Raw genomic sequence first — 25562 nt, forward strand, 5'->3', positions numbered from 1 at the left:
AACAAAAAAACAAGGAATTGAAAGCTACTTACAATATGCCTAGGTTACATTAATTTCCCCTGATGGCAGCAATGTTCCACTTTCAGCTGGAATTCACGGTACATCAAAACCACGTGTCTTCTTTAGATTTCAGTTCCCTTTATTTATTGACACAGTTCAGCAGCGGCATTTATTCAGAATCAGAGCCCAAATTAAAGCTGCATTTAGGGCGACTATCACTACCCAGCAGAAAAATAGATGCACTATAAATGGTTTTGTATAGCAGTCACGAACATGAGCATAGTTGTGGAAATGCTGGTGTTAGAAAACATAGTTGACGGGAATTAAAGTGCTGCACATCGACTGTACAAATGTAGATTATTCATCACAAGAATTTTAATTCAGAAATCGAATAGGCTAATAAACTCTGAATTGTGAGATAAAATTCAGCATTCTGATAATAAAGTCAGAATACTTGGATAAAATCCGAATTCTGATAATTAAATCCAGCATTAAAGGTTCATTTAAGAAGGTTCTCACCAGTCATTTGTCGCCTGGTCGCAGTGTCGAGTTTTTTTTTAAAGTCGTTCACTCGTCGTAGCGTGCAAATAAATTGCAGTGTCAGAATTCTGAGAATTTTGTCAGCATTCAGATTTCCCAGAATTCTCTTACACTGCAAATTAAAGCGCTACTACTAGCAAACTAGTTTCAGCGTGACTGGAGAGAACTTCCTTAAATTAACCTTTAATGCTAGATTTGCATCAACGTTATTGTGTGAATTAGTATGGTTCTCTTTCATGGAAGCCGGAAGTGGGAGATTCCTTATTTTTCTTACCATTATTGTTTTATTAACAAATTTCTCCTACAGGGGATTGATAAAGTTCTATCTAGACTATTGAACAGAAAGAAACACTTGGTCATACTTTACACACTTTCAGAAGAGTCACGTGGACGAATCCGTAAATAACTGATTTTTTTCATTGGTTGTTGCGTTAAATCTTACCCAGATACAATAGGGCTATTTTCTGATTGGCTTTTATGTAGCCCCTTTCGTTTTTTGATTGGCTGGTAAGAGGCAGGCTCGACTGAAGACTCCCGAGGCAGCAGGAGATGCACTTGATGAATCCTGCCGATTCCATAGCGAGAGCGGCGCTTCTGCAGATGAATTTAATAATGATCAATGGAATTTTACTGGGGCACTGGAGACTTTTACTGGGGCACGTGCCCCAGTAACGCCTCATTGACGACGCCTCATTGAGCACATACCACAGCCTGGCGTGATCTATTGCTTAAATATATAATAACAACTATAATAGTTCTATATATATCTATGGTGTCTGCAGTGGGATGATATTGCCTCATGATGGGACGGTCGGAATCACACCGGCAACCGCTCTCTCCAGACCTGATATAATACGCTTTATACAACTGTTAAGACATTTAAAGTTTGAAAATAAAGTATATGTATAATATGAACCGTACTGGCAGCAGGTATAATTCCTACAAACTATTATTTTTATCTCTCCAACGGCATTCAAACCAACCGCAAGCTCGTCAGTGTTGCCCAGCAACTTAGTGAAGCGACATACCATGCATGTTTCGGGGGTGAAGCCGCTAGAGGTCAGCACAGTACCGGCGTACTACGCTCTGAGGGAACATGAATGTCTTACGGTACCGTCTCGAGGATGGGCGCATCTCAGCCGCTGCTTTATGGGGATACAACGAGAATGTTGCACCTACGTTGCTATCAAACGGGATTTCGTTTCTTTTCTTTATCCAGAGGATGAACTCCAGTATTTCGACAATATAGGAACGCTTGAGTCGCTTACGTTTCTGCCACTTAGCCATTGAGCAATACATCCAAACCCACCCATAGCCCTCCAAGAGAGGATCATTATCAGATAAAGGGGTTAGACAATAGACATGGCCAAGTCTGGGAATCAAGTTAGATGATTCATGTAATTCTATTCATGGGAAGCTGATCTGGACTTCTAGATGAGTCATGCTTCATGGATAAACCCTTTTGTAGATGCATCAGACTTAGTTATTTCGACCCCACTCATGGGTCGGTCAGCTTTCGTGATGTTGTAAATATCAGCCTTGTAAAATCAAACGAAGGCCCACCAGATGAAGACAAACAAAACAATCTGGAACCTTTGCTTCATTTTAGGGAGAATCTTAAAGGCCTGCTGGTTTTCAGGGTAGTGAAGGGCGTAGACATGGAAACTGAGGAGCCAGAGAAAGTCAACGCACACGTTTGTTAGTTCAGAACCAAACTCTTCACAGAAGAGAGGGCATGGAGTTTATTGAATCTTTTTTTCCAAAGAAGGCACCAGATTCCACTAGCGTCTGCCCGGCCTTCAGACATCCAAAAGCAAGGAAAAATAATCAGTTTGTTAAACTTTTTTTTGTCGTTTCACTTAATACATTTGTTTATTTATTTCATTTTGTATTACGTCAAAACTGGAATGATGATTAATGTCGAGACAAGTACTGCGATTTTTCTCCCTTACATTTTTTTTTTAGATTGACAAGTGACAGAAGAGTGACTTTTTCTTCGAGGAGGAGACATACAATCATAGCAAAACATTTCTTACAAAAATATCTTTTTCACAAAATGAGGTGGATGTGACGGTGGGGTTATCCTTGAGGGTAGAAAAGTGCCGACTGGCACAGACCAGAAAAAAACAAAACCCAAAATCATACAAACAAGCAGCATCAATAAAAAATAAATCTAAATAGATGAATCATAGTGCTTAGATACGTCAGAAGCAGCCAAGTCTTCAGGGAACCAGACTCAATTTCCCGACGCTTTGTTTCTCGTCTCTGGAATAATTTACGATGGAAGAGCTTGTGTGGGAAACCGATTAAACCAACTGCCAAACTTCACGCCACAGATGGACTGTTCCATTACGGTGCGTGCGGGGGGGAGGGGCCCTTCCGTCACTCAGAACCTTGATAAACGCAACGTCATCACTGACTCAACACGAACAAAACGGACCGACAGGAGACGAGGACCAGGCCTTCCCCTCACGACATACAGACTAACGCAGGGAGACGGATACACCTAGTGCTAAACACAGACGGCACGGAGAACACAAGAGGGACTAAAGGAAGAACGGCTCGTAAACACGCACAATAAATACAACAGACCGTTGTGGCAGGCACACACACACGCTTTCACGCACACACACATGCGCACTCACACACGTACACACTGACGCACACACATAAACGCTGTTACACACGCAGTCGCAGACACGCTGACGCACACACGTTGCAGTTTAACGAATTTTCGATTTTAAATTTGATATTTGTTCTTTCGCTGACATCCGAGTGCAAACCTCACAGATGAACAGTTCTGTATTCAAGTAATGTTATATACAATAGGGGGTGGGGGGTGGGGGCTTTACAAATATGCATTTCTGTACATATCGTCTCCAAGGTAATAATTTACACACATCCATCTCTTATCAACAGTAACCAATTAGGGAGGGGGAAACAAAAAACATACCAGACGAGCATTGCAATTAAGTCCCGAAACGGTTGCCGTGGAGACGGCGTGTTTGTGTGTGTGTCCGTGCGAACCCCCCCCCCCCACCCCGTCCCCACCCAGCAGCCTGGACTCTTGGCTCTTAAAAGGCGCAGTGCATCTCCAGGGCCAACCAGGAAGAGAGTGGAGCTAAGGTGGGCGTGGCCTGGGGGGCGGGGCTACGTGACCTCCATGGCCAACGTGTTCTCTGATAGGCTGCTCAGCGCAGGCTGGTCTTGATCGTGGTTCTCCCTGAAGATCAAATGCAGGACAGACGGTGAGCAAGTTACATCAGAGCTAGCATGTAAGTTGTTTTAACGTCAAACTCCAATTCCAAATGCAAAGAATAGCTCTCAACACCAAGCAAGTTCTAATGCCAAGCTACTGTCATCGCAAGCTTTCTCTGACTCCAAGCTAGCTCTACAACCAAGCTAGCGCATCACAAGTTAGCTCCAATGTCAAGCTAGCTCACTTATAGTTTAAAAGTCCCAATAGTTTAAAAGTATTTTATTTTATTATAGCTAGCTTCCTATCTCAAAAAGGCTTCAAACCCCAAGATGCTAGGTCCCACCTCGGCACCTGGTCCTACCTGGGCACAAGGTCCATGGGCGAGGGCGAGTTGGCGGGGACCTTGTTCTTCTGACAGTTGGCGGCGGCGGCTAGCTTTAGGGCCGACGTGGTCACGGCGCTGCTCAGTGTCCGGGGGGCGTGGCCGTGGGGCCGCTTGGCGTTGGGCAACGCCAGGCGGAGACTGTTGTTGTTGCCTAGCAGCACCTGAGTGGTTGCCGTGGTAGCGTTGGGCATGACACCGTGGCTGGTGCCGTTGTTATTGGAGCTGGGGGCGGAGTTTAGGGCGTTGCCAGGATGGAGGAAGGCGGAGCTTGTGGCGGTGTTGGAGGGAGGGGCGGGGGACGCTGTGCTCTGGAGGACCAGACCTTTGAAAACACCTGGAGCCGGGGGTGAAGGGTGAGGGGAGGGAGAGGTTGAGATGGCGGAAAGAGAGGTTGGTAATTAGTAAACCATATCCGGAACACGCATACGTAGAGTATGTTAAAGAGTATCTCCTTTAACCACTAAGACCAGAGGCTCGGTCAGTCCCTCTGGACTCCGGTTTTTTCCGCTAAGCCGGCGTTTGGTTTGGTCTAAAGGTCAGGGAGTTCGGGTCGTCAAGGTTACCTGAGGGAGGCAGGACGCCATTGACTCCGCCCCCCGGAGGCGTGTCCTCCTTGGCCTTGAAGGCGAGCACCTGCTCGCTGGTCAGCAGCGCCGATGCAGCCAGCTGGGCGCTAGCTACGTCCAACGTCTTGGAGACAAGGCCCTGGGGCGAGAGACCACAGCGTACACAGGGGGAGGGAGAGAGAGAGGGAGAGGGAAGGGGTTAGGTGATGGTTGGAATGACAAGCAAAGAAGGAAAGGAAAGAGTCAGAGACAAATGACAAAAGAAGAGAGAAATGACAGCGAAGGGAAGACTCACAGGGGCGCTGTGGGCAGCGGTGCTGCTGTGCGTCTGCTGCTCCAGCTGTTGCTTCTGCATGAGGGCCAGCTGGTCCTGGTGGTGCTGGTACTGTTCTGCTGTTAGCGCTGGAGCAAAAAAACACACACACACACACACACAGTCAAGATACACACACAGTCAAGATACACACACACACAGTCAAGATACACACACACACACAGTCAAGATACACACATAAATACACACACATAAAGTCCAAGGCAACGCACAAACTAGCTAGCGCGGTACCAACTAGCTATCGACCTCTGAACTGCTTGGCACCCACTAGTTAGCACTCCATCGACACAACTAAACATCGCTTGGTCAGCTAATGGTCGGCTTGCTAGTTTTTACCAGCTAGCGCTAAGCCTAGCCCAGCGCTACGCACATACTAGCTAGCATTGCGCCGCCAAAGACAACAGTCCCGACCTCAGCTGTAGTGAGTCAACCATAACGAGGAGGTTCTGCAGAACCCCGGGTCCACTGGTACTCACCCACGACGGGAGGGGGGGCCGGCCTGCTAGGGGCCGCGGGGCCCCCCAGGGAGCCGCCGTCCGGGCCGGGCCGCCTCAGACCCCGGCTGAGGCGTCTGAAGAGGGGGTGGGCGTCGGCCAGCGCGTGCGGCGGTAGTGTTCGAGGCCGGAAGTGGCGCCAGCGGCACGCCTTAATGTTCAACAGGAGGTGACTGAGGTCTGAGGAGCAGCGCGACAACGAGGAGGAGGAGGAGGAGGAGGAGGAGGAGGAGCCGGCGGGGGGCGCGGTGGAGGCGCTCCTGCGCTCCGAGGTATTCGTGTCTGAGGTACTGGAGAGTTTCTCTGTGAGGGCCGAGTGCGAAGGAGGAGGAGGAGGGAGGAGACGAGGAGGCGCCCGGGAGGGGGGGAGGAGGAGGGTCTCCGGGTCCAGCCGGTGGAACACGTTGTCGTAGTCCGTGTGCGCCCGGTCCAGCAGAACCCTGGAACACAGGACCAGTCAGTACGGGGGTCCCATCGCGGCACTGCGGCGGACTACTAGAGGGGGGGCTGGGGTTCTTACCTGCCGCCCCGGCCCATCCTCCGTCGGGCCAGGCCCAGGCAGCGTCGGGGGATGGTGAGGGTGGCGAGGCTGTAGCGGTAGCGTCCGTCCTCCACCCCACCCTCCGACGGATCCGTCCAAGGCCAGCACCCAACACGCTCCTGGAGGGACTGGGGGACAGAGACCGGGATCAGCACCCTGGACCAAGACCAGGTCTGAGCCCCGTGGACCAGGTCTGAGCACCATGTACCAGGTCTGAGCCCCATGGACCAGGTCTGATCACTGTGGATCAGGTCTGACCAGGACTGACCACTGTGGACCAGGTCTGACCAACGTGGATCAGGTCTGGAGCAGGACCAGGTCTGAGCACTGTGGACCAGGTCTGACCACCGTGGACCAGGTCTGACCAGGACTGACCACTGTGGACCAGGTCTGACCAACGTGAATCAGGTCTGGAGCAGGACCAGGTCTGAGCACTGTGGACCAGGTCTGACCACCGTGGACCAGGTCTGACCAGGACTGACCACTGTGGACCAGGTCTGACCACCGTGGACGAGGTCTGATCACCGTGGACCAGGTCTGATCACCGTGGACCAGGTCTGACCAGGACTGACCACTGTGGACCAGGTCTGACCACCGTGGACCAGGTCTGACCACCGTGGACGAGGTCTGATGACCGTGGACCAGGTCTGATCACCGTGGACCAGGTCTGATGACCGTGGACCAGGTCTGATCACCGTGGACCAGGTCTGATCACCGTGGACCAGGTCTGATCACCGTGGACCAGGTCTGATCACTGTGGACCAGGTCTGATCACCGTGGACCAGGTCTGACCCCGGGATAAACACTGTGGACCACTTGGACCAGGTCTGACCCAGGATTGCGGTGCCACATAAATGAACGTTGATTGACTCGAGCGTTGCCGTGGTTACCGTGTTGTAGAGGCAGCCTGCTTTCCTGCGGAAGGCGAAGACGCCGTCGGGGTCGTTCTCCTCCTCCGCCTCCGAGGACCCAGAGTGCAGCTGGAGACACAGGGGTCACACAGGGGTCACACAGGGGTCACACAGGGGTCACACAGGTGTCACACAGGGGTCAGAGGAGGAACGTCTACCAGTGCGAGGGACTGTAGTCAGGGTGAACTGAACGTTTGGGTGAGTGACTCTCTCACTCAGTGTGTGAGTGAGAGTGACTAACGGTGTGAAATTGGGGTGAGTTGTGCGAATGTGAGTATTTGGGGTGAGAGTGTATTTGGGACGAGTGTGTGAGTGAGTGTATTTGGGCAGAGTGAGAGTGAGTAGCCGGGTGAGGGTGAGCAGTTGGGATGAGTGAGTGAGTGTATTTGGGCAGAGTGAGAGTGAGTAGCCGGGTGAGGGTGAGCAGTTGGGATGAGTGAGTGAGAGTGAGTATTTGGGGTGAGAGAGTGAGAGTGAGTATTTGGGCTGACATATTGAGTATTTGGGGTGAGAGAGTGTACCTGGGCGTAGGGCTCCTCGTCCGAGCTGGGGAAATCGTACTGGTTGAGGTCCTTGGCGTTGAAAAGGGCGGGGCCGGGGTGGTGGGGGAGGCCGGGCGCCGCGGCAACCACCTTCTGCTTCTTCTCGTACTTCCTCTTCTGCCGCGGGACCTCCGCCTTCTCAGGCTGCACACACACACAAACCCGCACGCACGGTTATCACTTTGACATTACCACGGCAACAGTAAACATCAAAACCAACTTGAGGCGAGACTTCTATCCACCGCTGATAATGAGTCTGGAAACTGAAGTCGACTCAAATCCTCAGTCTGAACCGTTCAGACTAGCTGGCCCGGAGAGAGTGTCAGGCCTCGGAAAAAATATGAAATGGGAAAAAGGAATTTCCCAGTGGGATCTTTTTCCTGGCTGGATGGGAGCTGGCGGAGACCACTGCTCCACTTTGTTTTGATCAACTGATAGTCTTAGTTTTCATTGGGTTTCATTGAGTTTTATTGGAATAACGCTCGAAGCTAAAGCGACAATATCCCGTAGGATCGCTGCGAGGACACCAGTGGCTGTCAGACTCCATTACAGCTGAGCTTCAACCCAGGGGTCTCCGAAGACACACGCCGTCCAAGGTATGAAGGCAGTCCCACCAGTGATCAGGCAGCAGACCAGGGCTTCGAACGCCACCAGGTTCTGATGAGACGGCAGGACTAGCACTACTCAGCCTGAGACACACACAGGCCCCGATGTGGGGACGGATCGCCCTCATAGGAGAACATGGACACCTGCTCTGTTCATGTCTGGATTTAGCTTCTGAAACTAGCGTCAGGACGTACCACATACAAGGTAGGCAGACTCTGGTAGGGTGTGGGCTCTCACCTTGAGGTCCAGGTGGTCCTGGTGGCGGTACTGGTTGACGATGGGGACCAGGGGGATGATCTGGGGCTTGACCAGGGCCTGCTGGGCCAGGACCTCCGCCATCACCTCCCCGCTGTAGTCAGACATCACGTTCCTGGAGGAGGTGTCAACGTTAGGAGGGGGAGGAGCTAGGAGGAGGAGCAAGGAGGAGGAGAGGAGCTAAGAGGAGGAGCAAGGAGGAGGAGAGGAGCTAGGAGGAGGAGCAAGGAGGAGGAGAGGAGCTAAGAGGAGGAGCAAGGAGGAGGAGAGGAGCTAGGAGGAGGAGAGGAGCAAGGAGGAGGAGAGGAGCTAGGAGGAGGAGCAAGGAGGAGGAGAGGAGCTAGGAGGAGGAGAGGAGCAAGGAGGAGGAGAGGAGCAAGGAGGAGGAGCAAGGAGGAGGAGAGGAGCTAGGAGGAGGAGAGGAGCTAGGAGGAGGAGAGGAGCAAGGAGGAGGAGAGGAGCAAGGAGGAGGAGAGGAGCAAGGAGGAGGAGCAAGGAGGAGGAGAGGAGCAAGGAGGAGGAGAGGAGCAAGGAGGAGGAGAGGGGCTAGGAGGAGGAGCAAGGAGGAGGAGAGGAGCAAGGAGGAGGAGAGGAGCAAGGAGGAGGAGAGGAGCTAAGAGGAGGAGCAAGGAGGAGGAGAGGAGCTAGGAGGAGGAGCAAGGAGGAGGAGAGGAGCTAGGGGCAGGAGAGGAGCTAGGAGGAGGAGCAAGGAGGAGGAGAGGAGCTAAGAGGAGGAGCAAGGAGGAGGAGAGGAGCTAGGGGCAGGAGAGGAGCTAGGAGGAGGAGAGCTTTAGAAAGAGGAGCACTAGAGGAGGTGAGCTTGAAGAAGAGGAGAGGAGCTAGGAGGACTCGGGCTTGAGGAAGAGGAGCAGGAGGAGGAGAGTCTGAGGAAGAGGAGCACTAGGAGGCTGTTGGCCAGGGTCCTCTCCGTGGGGAGTCCTACCTCTTCTCGAAGATCTCCAGGGTGAGGTGCAGCAGCTCCCTCTTGCTCTTCTCCCTCCTCTTGATCATCTCCAGGATGGTGACGGCTCGGCTCAGGTCCCTCCTCAGCCTCAGCATCTTCTCGTACGACCCCTCGTCATTCTTACGGTTCTGAGGGGGACACACAAGGGAGGCATCACTGTTACAACACACGTTATACTGTACGTTATACAGCAGAGCTCTTCATAAACCATAACATACAACATTTAGTATAACTGTTGCAGCACATATATTATACATAACACTTGTTAAACCATACAGACCCCAACATACAACTATTAGTGTAACTATAACAATATATTATACATAGCACATCTTATACCATATCCAATATAAAAAACCACAAGATTAAGACTACTCATATCATAGCTCTTCATAAATAATAACATGCCAAAAAATGTAGTACAACTCATATATGTATTTCATAGCTCTTCATAAATAATAACATTCCACAAAATGTAATACAACTCATATCATACATATATCATAGCTCTTCATAAACAATAACCTACCACAAGATTTAGTACAACTCATATTATATATATATATATATATATTAGGGCCCGACCGATTTATCGGCCTGCCGATTTAATTGGCCGATTATAGCCTTTTTGAAAATAATCGGCATCGGCCAAAAAGACGCAGATTACAACCGATTTTTTTTTTTTTATTATTTTTTTTAAATGTTATTGCGATTAGTATCCTGCAGATTGCACTCCTACTCGCCTTGCTAACTAACAACTTTAGCTGGATTAAAAAAGAGGAGATTGAATTTTACCGTACAACATGAAAGCACGCTCGCTCAGGCAGCTGCGCGCTCACCTCACCAATGTACACAAGACGCGTTGTTTGAGCATGTTGTGCCTGTTTTTCTTTAGGTCCCAGGCCATGTTAATTTTTTATACTGTAGACTCTAACGGTGAGACCATACTGCTCAGCACGCACGTGTTAGTCACTGCTCACGAGCGCAGCACATTGGGAGTTAGTTATTTATTTTACATTTTACATTACACTCATTTTTGACTGTAAATGTATTCTAAAACACTCAAAGGTTCTGCATTCAATTCACATATTCGTCAAAAGTGTTTAAAGTATATTTAAGGTATCAAAAACTACGTTTTATATGTTTTTTTTTTTTTTTTTTTTTTTTTTTTTTTTTTTTTAAATCGGCCGATTAAATCGTAATCGTAATTTTTCTCTGAAAATAATCGGCATCGGCATCGGCACTCAAAAATCAATATCGGTCGGGCCCTAATATATATATATATATATATATATATATCATAGCTCTTCATAAACCATAAAATACCACAAGATTTAGTATCACTAATACAAAACGTATTGAAAATTATGCCTCATAAACAATATAGGCCTATACCATTAAATTCATTCAACATGGATTACCTCTATCCAAAATGGGAATGTCTCATTACCTTTAACTATATAATGACCTGTTTGATGACCATTCAATTGTTCACCATTAAATGTTTAGTATCTGGATGAAATAGGACTCATTCTTCAGAATACCATTTGTCTTTTCCCCAGCCCACTCTAATAATGTGCAGTTTTCCCTTTGGCCACTTGGGGGCACAATCAGTCTAAAAAAAGCAGTTGAAAAATCAAGGCAGAAGTTTGACTCTGTTTAGAAATGAAGGAAATGTCCAGGAAAAGAAACCTCAGCTGGTCTGGCCCCTCAGAGAGACCCCCGTACCCCAGCGGGGGGCTATGAGCTCCATCACTCTCAAGCCTGTCGACGCTCACCTTGCGGGTCTGCATCTTCTCGGTCCTCCGCCTGAATGCCACGTAGGGGTCGCTGGTGCTGGATCCGTCCCTCTTCTCCTGCTTCACCACGGCCAGCAGGCAGCCCGGCTTGCCCACCTTCCTCTTGCGGCTCCAGTAGTCGAACACCTCCTGGATCAGCTCGTCGTCCTCCTTCAGGAGCAGCTTCGCCTCGGGGAGACTCACCAGCTGGGGAGGGGGAGAGGAACAAGGTTAGAACAGTTTAGACAGGAATTCTTAAGTTGAATTTACTACCTTTTAATACCTTTTTTAATACCTTCACCATATTTTTTTAATACCAGCACGACTTCAAGAGAGACAGAGAGAGAGAGACCATAGGAGTTGGATTAATCAAGATGTCCCAACGGGACTTGGTCCATAGTTTTTAATCAATATGTCACAAAGTAGACATAGACAGAGAGTGCCAGAGAGTTTTTGTTTCCAGTGTTGAAGTAAATTTATTATTACCTCGTTAAATATTGTTACTACAGTGTAAAGGTTTTACATGAAAAAGTACCGCGTAGTACCGGTGTCCATGTAAACACTAGCCGCGTTTACATGGACACTTCTGATCCGATTAGATTTCTAAATCGGAATAGATCTATTCCTATCATGGAATCTGAATGTACTGTATATAGGCCTATGGCATTTACAAAAGTGGTAAGCCTACGTTCGTATGTCTCTCTCGCACAACTGTTATGTTGGTCTGGACTTATACGATATAGGTAAGGGATAATGTTGTAGTACAGAACGGAGGTCATTATCGGGTAAATAAGCCCCGACAGGGCAAACCGGGCCGCGATGCGGAGGTGTCTTGCTTCGCCCTGAAGGGTATTATTTTCGTTAATGACCGGCGACGTTCTATACATTATTACACAGCTTCGTGCCAAAACAGCAGAGAAATAGTCTGCCAAAGACGTTGACGTCGCTAAGAAAACCGGACACGCTGGGGTTGATAAGTCACCGGACTACTTACAGAGTGTTAAGAGAGACGTGAATCAGGCAAAGAATCCACTTTCCTTGACAGCGGTCAAGTTCGGTATGCATAAAAGTACAGACTGACCAATTGTGAAATACTGCAGCTGCTGATGCCATCTCTCTTAGTTATAAAAGTTACCGCAACCACCCCAAACCAATCGGAATAAGTGTATACATGTCGATTATAGCGGAATACACCACCTCTACTATTCCGCATGGAATTATATTCCGATCAGATAATTGTATTCCGATTGAGCCGTACATATGATCATTTTTTATTCCAATTGAACTGTTCTTCGACTTCTAATCGATCAGAAGTGTCCATGTAAACGCGGCCGTCTACCGGTCACACGGTAATGTCGAAATAGATACCGTAGTGCAAATTCACACCAGTGTACTTATACTATAGAGGGAATATCAGTCTACGTCACTCCCCGCTCTACAAGCATGTCAAATGCAGAAAGAGACGAGAGCGACAAGAGCCGCAATCATGTCTTGTTGTGCCGTTGGTTGCACAAACAGTTTTATTAAGACTGATTATCCCATTTATTCTACTTCTTGCTTGCCAACATAATAAAACAATTCAAATCCTTTAATAATGATGCTTTTTCTCATTCCAGTGTTTCCCTACAGTATATGCAGCTAGCTGCGGCGGTACGGCGCTGCTAGCTGCTGAGATATGACCGCTGCTGCTGAATTTCTTTTTTTTTTTAACAAGAGGAGAGGAGAGCTTCAGCTTATCTCTTTAAATTACGAATGTTATATTATTTTGCGCTACGCAAAACAATATAACATTCTGTGCGCTACGGACGCTGGATATGCGCTTCATATCCAGGTAAATTCACACACTTGTGAGTAAAGCATATAAACGAAGAGGAGAGCTCCTTCTTATCTCTTTAAAAAACTAATGTTGTATTATTTTGCACTACGGACGCTTAAGATCAAGGTCAATTCACACACCCGAGTAAAGCATATAAAACGGAGAGGAGAGCTCCCTCTTCTCTTTAGAAACAAATGTTATTTTGCACTATGGAGGCTTCATATCCAGGTCAATTCACACACCTGTGAGTAAAGCATATAAACGGAGGAACTACAGTAAAGTTGGAAATATAAAATTGGCAGATTCGGAGTTTGCGGTTCAATAGATCAAATGTGAAACATCGTTGCGAAACAATTCAGTGTACTAACCGAGAGAACCAGCTACAGCATTGTTTTCATCCAAACAAGCCGTCTTTAGCGAATGGTGAATTGCATTGGCTTCTATGAGCGGTCGTCTTTCAGCTGTGAGCTTAGGGACTGTCTGAACTGAAAACGACCACAATGGTAAAATTTCGATAGCGTCGCCATTATTGACTCTAGAGCCCCAAAACTCGCAATTTACCAGCTCTCGTTTTGAAGAATAATCACCGCGCCATTCGTTTCAATGGGAACCGTGACAGTCTATACTTTCAACATAAAGTGTACATATTTATAATTCGAAATTCGTCCCAGCCTTTATACAACAGATCTATAGGGTCTATAGCATATAACTGCATTTTCTGATTACAGTTTAATGGAACAGTAAGCTGACAACTTCGCTAGTTAACACCGCAACTGCAAATTAACCACAAAGATAACCATGGCAACCAGTCAAACAAATGCTCTTTTTGCGATCATTCTGCACATGTACAAGTCTTTAAATATCAATTCCTCTAGCCAGAGGTCCGAAAATTTGCATTTCCCCATTATTGTCTTTCAAATGACTTTGAACTAACAGAAGCAAACTCACGAAGTGGTTTGGCAGCAAGCCAGCCGTGTATATCCAGTTTGTTTCAGCGCAAGCACCACGTGACATCATTAAAAATAAATCCACGCAAGTTTTAGTAATTTTAAGGAGATGGGCCTGCACGTAAATTACACAAAATGAAAAACTCATACGTACTCAAGTACTCATACTCGTACTTTTTAATTTGGGCTATTTCATTCACTACCTTTTAATACCTTTAACAACCCCTCGGAAACCCTGTAGAAGGACTGGTCCCACTGAGGAACATCACCAGGTTAGGAGGTCTGGTCCCACTGAGGAACATCACCAGGTCAGAAGGTCTGGTCCCACTGAGGAACATCACCAGGTTAGGAGGTCTGGTCCCACTGAGGAACCAGCACCAGGTTAGGAGGTCTGGTCCCACTGAGGAACCAGCACCAGGTTAGGAGGTCTGGTCCCACTGAGGAACATCACCAGGTTAGAAGGTCTGGTCCCACTGAGGAACCAGCACTAGGTCAGAAGGTCTGGTCCCACTGAGGAACATCACCAGGTTAGAAGGCTTTCAAGATATCCATGTACAGAAACACACACGAATAATTGACCTCACCTAGGGATCCTTTTAAATGGCCAGCTTTGAGGGGGACGATTCTATGCAATCGATCAATTAATATTGATCAGACGGTCAGTTCTTATTGGTTCAATCAAAGAAGGACAACTCACCCCCCCCCCCCCCAGACATGGAGCTAGATTAGTGCTAGAGGACCCACCTGCTGTCCACTCCCCTTCTCCAGGCGGTCCAGCATCTCCTCAAACTGGTGGAAGCTGATCTCCATCTTCTTCTTAAGCTTGACCACGAAGGCCTCGTCTTCCGAGTCCAGGTCGTAGTCGGGCTGCTCTGTGTCCAGGCTGAAAGCTGAAGACAACAGGGGGGGGGGTGGGGGGCGGGTTAAAGTCCTGCTTCAGACCAGCAAACCCACTGAGCACCTCTGGTGTTCTGAACCGCTCCACTTTTAGACATTGACCAGATCGTTGTGATGGAGAAAACCTCTAACGCTTTGAAGTTTGCTCGTACTCAAACAATGGCGTCCCTTATATTAGCCTTCTCTTAGCCTAGCCCTCCCTCAGCTTAGCCTGCACCCTCTCACAACTGAGGGAGTAGCAAATTACTACATAACATTTATGAACGTCAATAGCAGTTAGTATTCAACATCAACACAAGCTTAAACCTCGTCAGACTTTAGTTTAATTAACGTTGGAGGCGGTTGAGGATTTATACAGACCGGAGTGACACACACACACACACACACACACACACACACACACACACACACACACACACACACACACACACACACACACACACACACACACACACACACACACACACACACACACACACACACACACCTCTCTAGAAACCTGCTACTCCACATTGGTTTCCAACACAATCATATGGACCAAATATGGTTCTGTACACAAATCATCACAAGCCAAGAATGATCATCTTTGGGTGTGGAAAGACTCAAGAGGATAAAATGTCAAAGATGTCAACTCCGCTTCCGCCGGAACGGGCTTGAAGTTCCAGTCCAGGATTTATGAAAATTGATTAGCCCGGGATTTTAAACAGCCCAGAGTGTCAGTTCCCTTTCTACGCCGGCTATTTCAGATTCCCTGGGGCTCACAGGACCTACAGCGAGGTACAAGCAGCCCGTATTTAGTAACACATTGAACATGTTCTAGAATAACTGTTCTTCCTGAAGTCTTAACCAATCAGAAGGTGGATGCTAGGGTTGCGCCACATCTTTGGATGGGCCGATACCGAATACCGTTTCGACGCCAATGATTTTTGGCTTTTGTACTCAAATAAAGATTTCAAAGGCCTTCGTTGTACTGCATGTGTTTAATAAATTCTTGATCTGATTTAACAGCCCTGTTTGCCGACATGAGTGTGCATCCGCCCGCTGGCCTTCACACCACTAACCACTGGATAGTAATGTGTATGTAACACAGGGTACAACAAACCCCCAAGTCAGTGCTGAGGTGACAATCACCCATTCCCTCCTGGCTGATGGGAAGCTGGGGTTTCACTACACAAAAAGGGCTGGACGAGAAAGGAAAGATGAGTATCATAGCTGTGCACAGACCCCAGCCACGGCACTCTGGGCCAGTATGGACCAGGTCCCTCCTCCCAGTATGGGCCCAGTGCATCCCTCCTCGCAGTATGGGACCAGTGCATCCTTAATGTATTTCTAGTCTGCCTCCCCTTCATCAGCATTCCCGTCACTCCCCCTCTCCCCCCTGGCCTCCCTCTAGGTAAAATCCTAACACATCAACATGCCAACTCTCCACCTCGTATCTTTAATCACGTCTCACTTAACAAGTTCCTCTGACCACATCATGGGGGGAGTGATGATGATCCCCGTTTCCATGGCAACACCCACATGTGTAGCATTAGGACTAGCCTAGCAGCCCAATACTTGAATACTTGAATACACGAAACCAGTTGGTTAAATATCGACTGATTGCGGCTAGAGATGGGGATCCCTCAACACGTTTCGGCTGTGGTTATGGTTGACACTTTCGGTTCTAATTTTAAGTGATTGCATCTTTCGTTTCCTATTCAAGGATGGTAATATCACTGACAGAACAGCCATGGAGTAAAAAAAACGATAGTGGCCTCTCTGTCTAGCAATCGTTCGTGTAGCGCTAAACTAGCTTAGCGAGCATATAGTGCTCCACCTGCCTAGCCGTCGTTCAACCTCTTCCTTTTTGCAAGTACCGTGGTTTAGTAGAACAGGCGGAACCACTTTAGAAAGCAGGGCCATGTTGTAGACTTGCAGTCTGTGGAGCCCCTGCCCTTTCAAAATAAGAGCTCAACCAATGCGATATCACCGTCAAAGTTTTTTGAATCCTCCACACCTTTTAAATCGAGATAAGGATCCACATTGTTCAGTTTCTACTCGTCGCCAACAAGATTGGAATTTGCGAGCCCATCCCAACAGTCTGAACCTGGGCTAGTCTGACTTAAAATCTCAACCAAGATCGGATGCGCAGACATGGGCCTTCAGCTGAAGATACAACTCTGTCCTCAACTACGTCCACACACCACAAGGCTATCTGAAACACATAAGAACACTAGGGCAACACAACATAGGAAGAAGAATAAAGAACAAGCAAGACACAACATGAGAATAAACACAACAACAAACAATTCTCGTGAGAATTACCAAAACATGTAGTAACAACATTTAGAGAATAAAATTAATAAACAAGACACAACACGAAGAGAATAAACACAGGAAACACAAAGACACTACATGAAGAGAATAAACACAACATTAAACAAGACACAACATGAAAAGAATAGACACAAGACACACCATCGAGAATAAACATAAGACACACAAAAACACACCGTTGAGAATAAACACAAGACACATGAAGACACACAATGAAGAGAATAAAGCTGCCCGATTGCTGGGGTGCTTCCCTCCTACCAGTCAGCAGAGACCGGCCGTACTACAGCTGAGACTTCCCCCTGCGCCCAGTACCTTCTCTCCAGTACAGGGACTAAACCATCTTACTGTTAGGACAGGAAACCAGTCCCAACTCCATCTAGTCATTTCAGAAGACTACGTCTAGAGAGGTTTTCCAAGCGTGTCCTAAATGAGCAGGTATGCTTGCACACTCAAGGCGTTGAACCCAGAACCTTTGGCTGGGATCACCCTGAAACATTTCTAAGAATCATGGACCAAAAATTATTCCATTGATAAATATGAAACACACGTGTCTCTTTAGCCCAGGGGGGTCAATAAAAACGCTGCATCACATTGACCCACTGATCAATGTGATTCTTTGTACTTAAAATGAGGTAATCATTAAGCAGTGAAAGTGGTGAGTAGTCACACACAGCAACTAACTACTTTCTATCTTGTGCAAGCTGATAGTGATGAGATAACCTTAACCTAGTAACTAGAGGGAGCATCTAACAAGTTTACACCTCAGTCCTGGTTTTATTAAGTCATCCCCACTAGGAAACATCCAGCGATTATAAAGAAGATAAAGTACATTTAAAGAGGCCTCAAGACGAGCGGACAGAACAACCACACAGGGCCGTTAAAGTGTCTTAACTAAACTAACACACTTTAAAAGAGTCTCCTGCTCTATACTGAGCCCAAAAAGACAGGGGTCCTGTAAAGACAACAGCCCATGACTCCAAGTGAAACATAAAGTCATACGTTAGGATAGGCCGATATAACGCACTCCTAGCTGACGTCCTCAGCAGGTTCACTGTAATCATCTGATCCCTTTGGCTTTTCAAAGTAAAAGCCAACCACGCAAACAGCAGAGAGAGCAAGTCTGAAAAGAGCAACTAAAACAGAATATTGTTCCATTACTCTTCAGTCAGTTGTGATACGCCGACCCAAGCGGTCTTTAGACCAGTGTTACATGAGGTCACACACACACACACACACACACACACACGGTCTTAACTAGTAGTCCTCCCTCAAAATTCATCTAAAATACCTTGCTACATGCAGGCGGTATTTGTTATGAGCAAAAGCAATGTCCTCCTCCATCATGACCCTCATCATAACCGTCATCAGGGTCATCATCTTGATGGATCATCCATGAAGAACATCTTAATGATCTTCTGACGAGGACCCTCATGATGAGGAGGAGGATCCTGACGTCTCCACCATGCAGAGGTTGAGGGCTCTACTCACGCTGTATGTGAATGAGCTGCTTTGGCATGTTGAAGTCCCCGGGGTAGAAGGCCTCGTAGTAGGGGATGTTGCTCTCCGCCTCGGGCACCGGGATCACCATGTTGTCCCTCTTCTCTCCGTACACCTGCTGGGCCGAGATGGCGCGCTGGAGGTGGTGCTCCTGGGGGGAGGAGGAGGAACCAGAGGAGGAACCGGGTCACACAGGGCGCTGTTCTGATCAGGAGAACCTTAGAACGGCCCGGGTCCAAGACCGCCACCCTACACTTTCAGATTTTCCATGATCACTGTTATTTTGTGCATCAACATATTATACATTTCAAAGTGTATTATATTTGCTTTTACATTTTTACAGCCCATTAATCGCACTCCTGAAATGGCCTTACATGCCCACATTATACAACGGCCCCTAGTCCAGAGGTATAACAACTCTCCAAGCCCAGAGTGAAGAGGTCCCTACTAGGTGCCCAACCCAGCAGGTCACCAGGTGCTGAACCCATGAGAGGTCACCAGGTGAACCCATCAATGGACCCATCAATGAGCCCCAACAATCTACCCCAGCAGGTTTACATGATGAGACAAGGCTGAAAGTGTAGGGTAAGGTGGGTGCTACAGCCAGAGCCCTGGATTATCTGGGTTGAGCCGACATCACTGAAGTCCGAGTCCGACGTCAACAATCGAAGTGAAAGACAAATCACGCCAGCAGTCATGTTCACAACGTAGGGGAAAGAAGCCGTGGTTTGCTTCAGTTTATGAATGTGAGGCGAGAGCAACAGTCTCGCTAGCTGTCCTGTGCACATGCTAAACTGCTTCACGCGCAGACAGACATTTGGCCCAATGGAACGTAGTACAATGGGACGGCCTAAGGAGAATGTATTTCACAGTGATTAAATGTCTGTTATTAATAGCCATTATTAACCAAGGTTGCGAATAGGTCCAAGATTTGATTGGCAAGTAAACTATGTGATTTACAATGCAAAATTATTGGAACACAATTTACCGATTTACGACCCCAGTGTACAGGAACCAGCATTTAATATGGGGTTGGGGAAGATATTAATGAAAACACAAAATCGTGACCGGAAAGAGCAGACATCTCCTAGGATGTCAGTCACGGTGTTTCAATTCATAACACAGGCTCAGGAACCCATTATGCCTGACTGATCTGTGATTTGAAATGAGCATCCACGCTCCAACAGTAATCCTGCTAGCTTTGTGTTAGCAGCCGTCTGAGATTACTCATGAATAGTTTCACACAAGATTTGGGTGACATGACCTGAATTTAATATAATGGATCATTTTAATTTCACAGTTTAACCCCCATTAAACTGACAGACAAAACTGTCAAACATACCCCTGCTTGACTGGGGCTCAGCTTAGAATAGAAGCACGCACTTAACTTTTTATTACCACCGGCCTGTGAAATATTCCATTTACAGAGGATGTAAACAAGCAAGAAAGGGAGCCAATAGGAAACACTTTTGCTCAGCAAATCAGTATTGTTTTTCATCTGCTTTAAACATCCAACAAGAGAATACAATCTTTGGATAGCTTACCGCAAATACCCAGGAACAGGGAGAAACTAACAACAGCATTCAGAAACATTCAGCAGACATATAGTGTTTGTACATCTGTGAAAGCATGCTCACTCACACGCAGCACGCACACACAGAGTTTAATTGGTACAGTTTGTTTAATTGGTACAGTTTAACAGCCATTCAACTATTTTTGTTGTGTATCTACCACCACCTGCATCCAAATGGCCAAACATTTACTTAGAAATGTTTCATTTTTTTACCTGCCAGAGGGGATGAACTACCGGCCAAGGAATGTGTAACCCTTTTTTACCTGCCAAAAGTTCCCAACAAAAGTTGGATAGTGGCAGGTGTTTATTTTGGACCCTGCACACACACACACACCCTGATATTCCCACAAGAGCATCACCAGGACCTGCCAGACCCGAGTGCCTGGTTGGGGGTGGTGAGCTAGCCGTAGCAGAGTATGCTAGGATGCGACATCAGGCCTCATCAGTCAGCTGCTGCTGTAGTAGTAGCCCAGATCTGGGCAGCGTGCCCGCGGCTAGCAGGTTGTCAAGGCAGTGTGCTGCCGTCTTTATTCAGCACATCTCTGGAGTAAACATGATTTCTCCCACCAGACAGCAGCAGCAGCAGGAGAGGGAGGAGGAAGAGGAGGATTGAGAAGGAAGGAAGAAGGAGAAGTGAAAGGTAGGATGAGTTGAGGAGGGGAAGGAAGAAAGCTGCCAGTAGATTGTAGACAGAACTCTGTGTAAATCTGTTCAGTCATCCCACTGCTCACTCAAAACAAACACATTTGACCAGCAGGTTGGTGACATGCAACATGGAAAGGATAGGAGATCTTCCGGTGTTTACTCCGGAAGTTTTCTAATCTTTCAACGGGGGTCTTCAGCCCGAGTCAGTAGTCATTTGTTTTGTCATGAAGAGAAAAACACGTCACCTGGTAGGAACTCTTAAAACTAAAGGATAAAGCACTAGAAAGGTTGGTTCTCATTCTATGAGAAACACAGTCCAAGTCTGCATGCATCCGTTTAAAACCCCTAAACCCTTATGACTGTAGGAGAACAGGCTGTCAAACTTCTATAATGAAGTCCTTTAGGGAACGAGAGATGACGCATAGGAAATTGCATGAGATTACCGTCAGTCCCTAGCAGGTTGACCAGCCCCTGGAAGACAGAGACCATCACACCCGTTATCCTTATTCACCTGGCGGCCATCTTTGCTCAAAACACAAGCAGGGTAATGGAATGGAATTACTCAGAATTCAGTTACCCTGCTTGGGTTTAGAGCAAAGACGGCCACCAACTGAATAAGGATAATGGTTTTGAACTGAACCCAAAGATCAACCTCTAATTTAAGGCATCATCTCGACCCCACAGCACTTCCTGTCTGAAGGTAGTGGAGGACCACAGCCTACAGGTGACCGTGTCGGAACTCTAGTGTCTATGACACTCACAAACATCGCCGTTCACCCATTGGGAGAGCAGGGGTTAGCAGTCATCGAATATTCGGCCACCGAAGGAGTAAAAAGGCCGCAAATAATACACGAACAGTTTTATTTTTGATAAAAAAAAAAAATAATAATAAAAAAATAATAATAAATGTTTTACTCATTTATTTAAAAAGGTACATTCATTCTTCAATTCTTGCTATAAGGTCTGCTGAATGTTAGAAAACGTTCAGTATTAAATAAATATTTTGTATCAAATTTGTAATTGATTTTTTTTATTGAAAAGCAAGACAAAAAAGTTTATAAAGGACATTTAATTGTTTGATTTATGCAATGGTGAAAAATTAAAGCAAAATGAATGAAAAACAGCAAAAGCCACATTCAGTATTCGGTTTCGGCCAAGAATTTTCATTTCGGTGCATCCCTAGTCTTAACTGAAAAGGAGCAAGATGTCTCCGCAATGTAAATAATTAGTTTATAATACATGGCCTGGCCTCCACTTTGACATAAACCGTGATGAGTATAACTGTTAAAAACACAGCCTCCTCACTTCTAGAATGATGTGAATGGAGAACCCATCTGCGCTGCATACGGTTGACCTGGTATGAATCATGCACTGATGTTATATAATACATAATTGCACATGCAATCACATAACGGCAATTACTGTAGCATAAGGACTATGGGCATGGAAGCACGTTATTTGACAGTCACTCACCCGAAGCTAATTGAGAGTAGCATAGCAATTCCAACATGCTAGGGTGGAGTTGCAATGATAATGTAGCCTAGCAAAACCAAAATCATACAGAGGTCACAATCAAGGTTATTATTGAAACTTATCTCCAATTTTGTAACTCCAAAGTCCTGGTGAACTAGCAAAGAGCAGAAGGTTTAGGCTACAGTTGTCCACTAGGACATGAAACCATCACACAACCCTTGAAACAAAAGTGGCTGTCATTGTAACCAGGGTTAGATCTGTGCTTTGTGGACTAGATGCATAATATGACTGGGGATATGGGAAACTATCCAGGTTACTAGGGGTGTAAATCTCTGGTTTCATCACGATACGATATTATATCGATTCATTGGACAACGATACGATATTTGCCGATATCAAAAGTCTGCCGCGATACGATTTCGATTCAGGGGCATGCGATCGATATGAGACGATATCATATGCCCATTTAACACAACCTCTTACAATCACATCAACTCACATCAACTTAATTATAATTTCATCATTTTATTTCTTTGCTCTTCCGGATATTTAAAACAAAAAAATAAATTTTTAATACAAATAATAAAGTGCCACATAATTGCATTTAAGTGCCAAAGGTTTTTTATGGCTTAAATTAAAGAGCCTGTAATGATCTTTCATTTTGAACGTAGACCATTCCCAACCTATCTGTGTGGATATTTTTCTTCTAAAAACAAAACATCCCTCGGAATCATCTTGGCTGTTAAGATAAGCCGTCCGTGTTGCCAGATTGGGCACATTTTTCAGCCCGATTTGGCTACTTTTAATCACGTTAGGCTGGAAAAACTAAACTAGACATCGTCGCGCTCACACATGTGCTCGCTGTTGCCTCGTTTAACCGGTGAATGGATACAAGCGGCTTGGCGCTTTGCGCAGAAATAGTTTCACAAACACCCGCGAAAGGAGATATATAATAATAAAAGGGTGTAATACTGCGATATGCATCGATGTTTGGCCGTTGCATCGATGCAGTTGGATCGTTCGCCAATCAATTGATGTATCGATCTACATCGATGTATCGTTACTAGGGATGGGCATAATTAATCGATGCTCGATAATTGATCGTTAAGAAATGCGTCGATCAATTTATATTGTTATCGATCAAAAGGACGTTGTGTTGCATACTGTGAGTCTTGAAGCATTTAATTGAATATAACCCTGCCGACTGGTGGAAAGTGAATGGAAGAAGGTTCCCCAGGCTGTCAAAGTTAGCGCGACAATACCTCTGCATCCCCGCAACTTCGGTCCCGTCAGAGCGGGTGTTTTCTGCTGCTGGACTGACAGTTACAAGGCTGCGTTCGCGTCTGACCCCCGAGCATGTTAACATGCTTATATTCCTAAACAAAAATATGTAGGCTGGAGTTACTGTATGCTATGGACAGTAGGGACAGTCACCACCGTATGTGAGTCGCTCTTTTCTTTCTTAATGTGTTGACTCTCGCTCCGCTTGGTGCCTCTTGGAGTCGTTACATTTTGCCAAAACTGTGATATTTTAGCAACAAGTCCAGCCTTATATATGTTCAATAAGGTATTGCTTTTAGATAGACTAGTTCATGCAATTGTTTGTAAATGGGTGGCTCATCTTTTTGTTGCGAGCCTTTTCCGCGCGCCGGCTGCAGGCATTATATGTCGGCCTTTTCCCCCCCCTTTTTTTCATAACAGTTATACAGTTTAATGCCCACTTTTAGCCTACTGCCTTTGTTTGATTATTGTTGTCCGATAAGTTCGCTACTTATTGTAATTGGAATAGGCTACAGATTTAGTCTTGTTGAATCGTTTCCAAACATTTAAGAGCGCCTGTAGGCGCATTGTTCGGACTTTACGAGCGCCGCATAGGCCTATAACCTATAATGCCTGTATTTATTATTTTAAAACTGTTAAACAGTTGTAGGTCTTCAAGTTAACTGTATTGTATTAATTTTGGCCCATACATTATTGTTGGAATAAAGATTTCATTGATAAAAACATTAGAAAAAAAACATAGAAAAAAGTTAATGATTAATCGATAACTCTAGCGATGCTCGATCAAGAAAATTTCTTCAAATGCCCATCCCTAATCGTTACACCCCTACAGGTTACATACATATAAAGTCAAGCTCTCAGTTCCCAGTGACCTTAAAGCTTGGCCAGCCCATCCTAATAAACCCTCCTTTACACACAGACACAGCGCTCCCCGTGCCTTCCCCTATACATTCACACGCTATTCACACGTCATATTTCCATTCCAGATTAATCACTCCGCTAGCAAACAACAATAGCCCGCCGGCCTGGTCCCCATCGCCCAGATTCCTTACAGACCCTCTGTGATGGAGACAAGGCTCCACTGAAACCGTTTCCCTCACCAGAGTAAAAAGTACCCCGTGTGAACGAACGGGTGTACATTCTGGAGCATGTGCAAGTTTATATTGTTGAGTTTAAACAAAACAGGTTGCATTACCGGCTTTGACAGGTTTGCAGACTGACCAAGCAAATAAGCAACGTCAAACACACTAATAAGAGGCTGGAAGGTGAAGCCTAGCTTAGAATTATTTACCATATCACAACTGAATGTAAGTGACGTTACGTATATTTATACATTGCTCACCTTTTAAATGTATCAATAGGTCGACCCACAGGTTTTAACCCACATTTAAAGCCAAATAAATAAAGAAAAACATTTAAGCTATAACATATAAAGCTATGTTACGCACAGTTTAAAAGAACACAATTCAAACATATGAATGGCTAAGATACTAAGTGCATGTAAACAAGCAGAATACGCAGCAGCCAGAGGTTTCACTAGTGACATAGGTCTCCCAGTCCATTCCTCCATCCATGCAGCCGAAACACAATCTGCCACAGCGCAGGAAAAAACATTAGTCTGCAATTCAAATCACCTCGGGTCAATACAAGGACCCACTGCTGAAGGAACCAATCAGGTGCTGCAGACACACTTCAGACAGAGGTCACATGATCCTACATTCCACCTCAGTGAGGTCACACAGCAGGAGACGAGACCGCGGCAATAGAGGCGTTTATGGGCTCATGCACGGCCCAGAACCAGATGTAAACACACAATGCCCTGGTCCACACACACACTACCCTAATCCGACAAAACAGGGGCCGTCCCCTGGTTTGTGACACAACCAGGCTCAGCCCCTGGTCCAAGAAGCAACCGACAAAACAGACAGAAAACCTGGTGTGGTGCTGAGGCTGCAGACAGGCCTACAACAACAGGCCATCCAATTACATAACCGCACGC

General features: G+C 46.3%; 1 protein-coding gene and 1 long non-coding RNA gene across 3 annotated transcripts in view; one reads left to right on the forward strand and one right to left on the reverse strand.

The window, feature by feature from the left end:
• Positions 1 to 2329: 2329 nt before the first annotated feature.
• The window catches only part of LOC132462909 (enhancer of polycomb homolog 1-like), a 28925-nt gene continuing 5692 nt past the window's right edge, over positions 2330 to 25562 (reverse strand). For both annotated transcript variants that reach the window (XM_060058691.1, XM_060058690.1), the window contains exons 2-14: positions 18583 to 18742; positions 14623 to 14768; positions 11116 to 11322; positions 9317 to 9465; positions 8356 to 8488; positions 7492 to 7656; positions 6950 to 7039; positions 6039 to 6187; positions 5501 to 5958; positions 4986 to 5092; positions 4688 to 4829; positions 4101 to 4458; positions 2330 to 3763 (exon numbers count right to left, since the gene is read on the reverse strand). In XM_060058691.1, coding sequence (XP_059914674.1) covers positions 3691 to 3763; positions 4101 to 4458; positions 4688 to 4829; positions 4986 to 5092; positions 5501 to 5958; positions 6039 to 6187; positions 6950 to 7039; positions 7492 to 7656; positions 8356 to 8488; positions 9317 to 9465; positions 11116 to 11322; positions 14623 to 14768; positions 18583 to 18682 — 2277 coding nt within the window. In that variant the 5' untranslated portion in view covers positions 18683 to 18742 and the 3' untranslated portion in view covers positions 2330 to 3690. The remainder of the gene's footprint in view (positions 3764 to 4100; positions 4459 to 4687; positions 4830 to 4985; positions 5093 to 5500; positions 5959 to 6038; positions 6188 to 6949; positions 7040 to 7491; positions 7657 to 8355; positions 8489 to 9316; positions 9466 to 11115; positions 11323 to 14622; positions 14769 to 18582; positions 18743 to 25562) is intronic.
• Positions 14273 to 14589, forward strand: LOC132462911 (uncharacterized). The gene is made up of 2 exons (XR_009526927.1): positions 14273 to 14377; positions 14414 to 14589. It is a non-coding gene; the product is annotated as an uncharacterized LOC132462911 (long non-coding RNA).

This window comes from Gadus macrocephalus, chromosome 8, assembly GCF_031168955.1.
Source record: "Gadus macrocephalus chromosome 8, ASM3116895v1".
Taxonomy (NCBI): domain Eukaryota; kingdom Metazoa; phylum Chordata; class Actinopteri; order Gadiformes; family Gadidae; genus Gadus; species Gadus macrocephalus.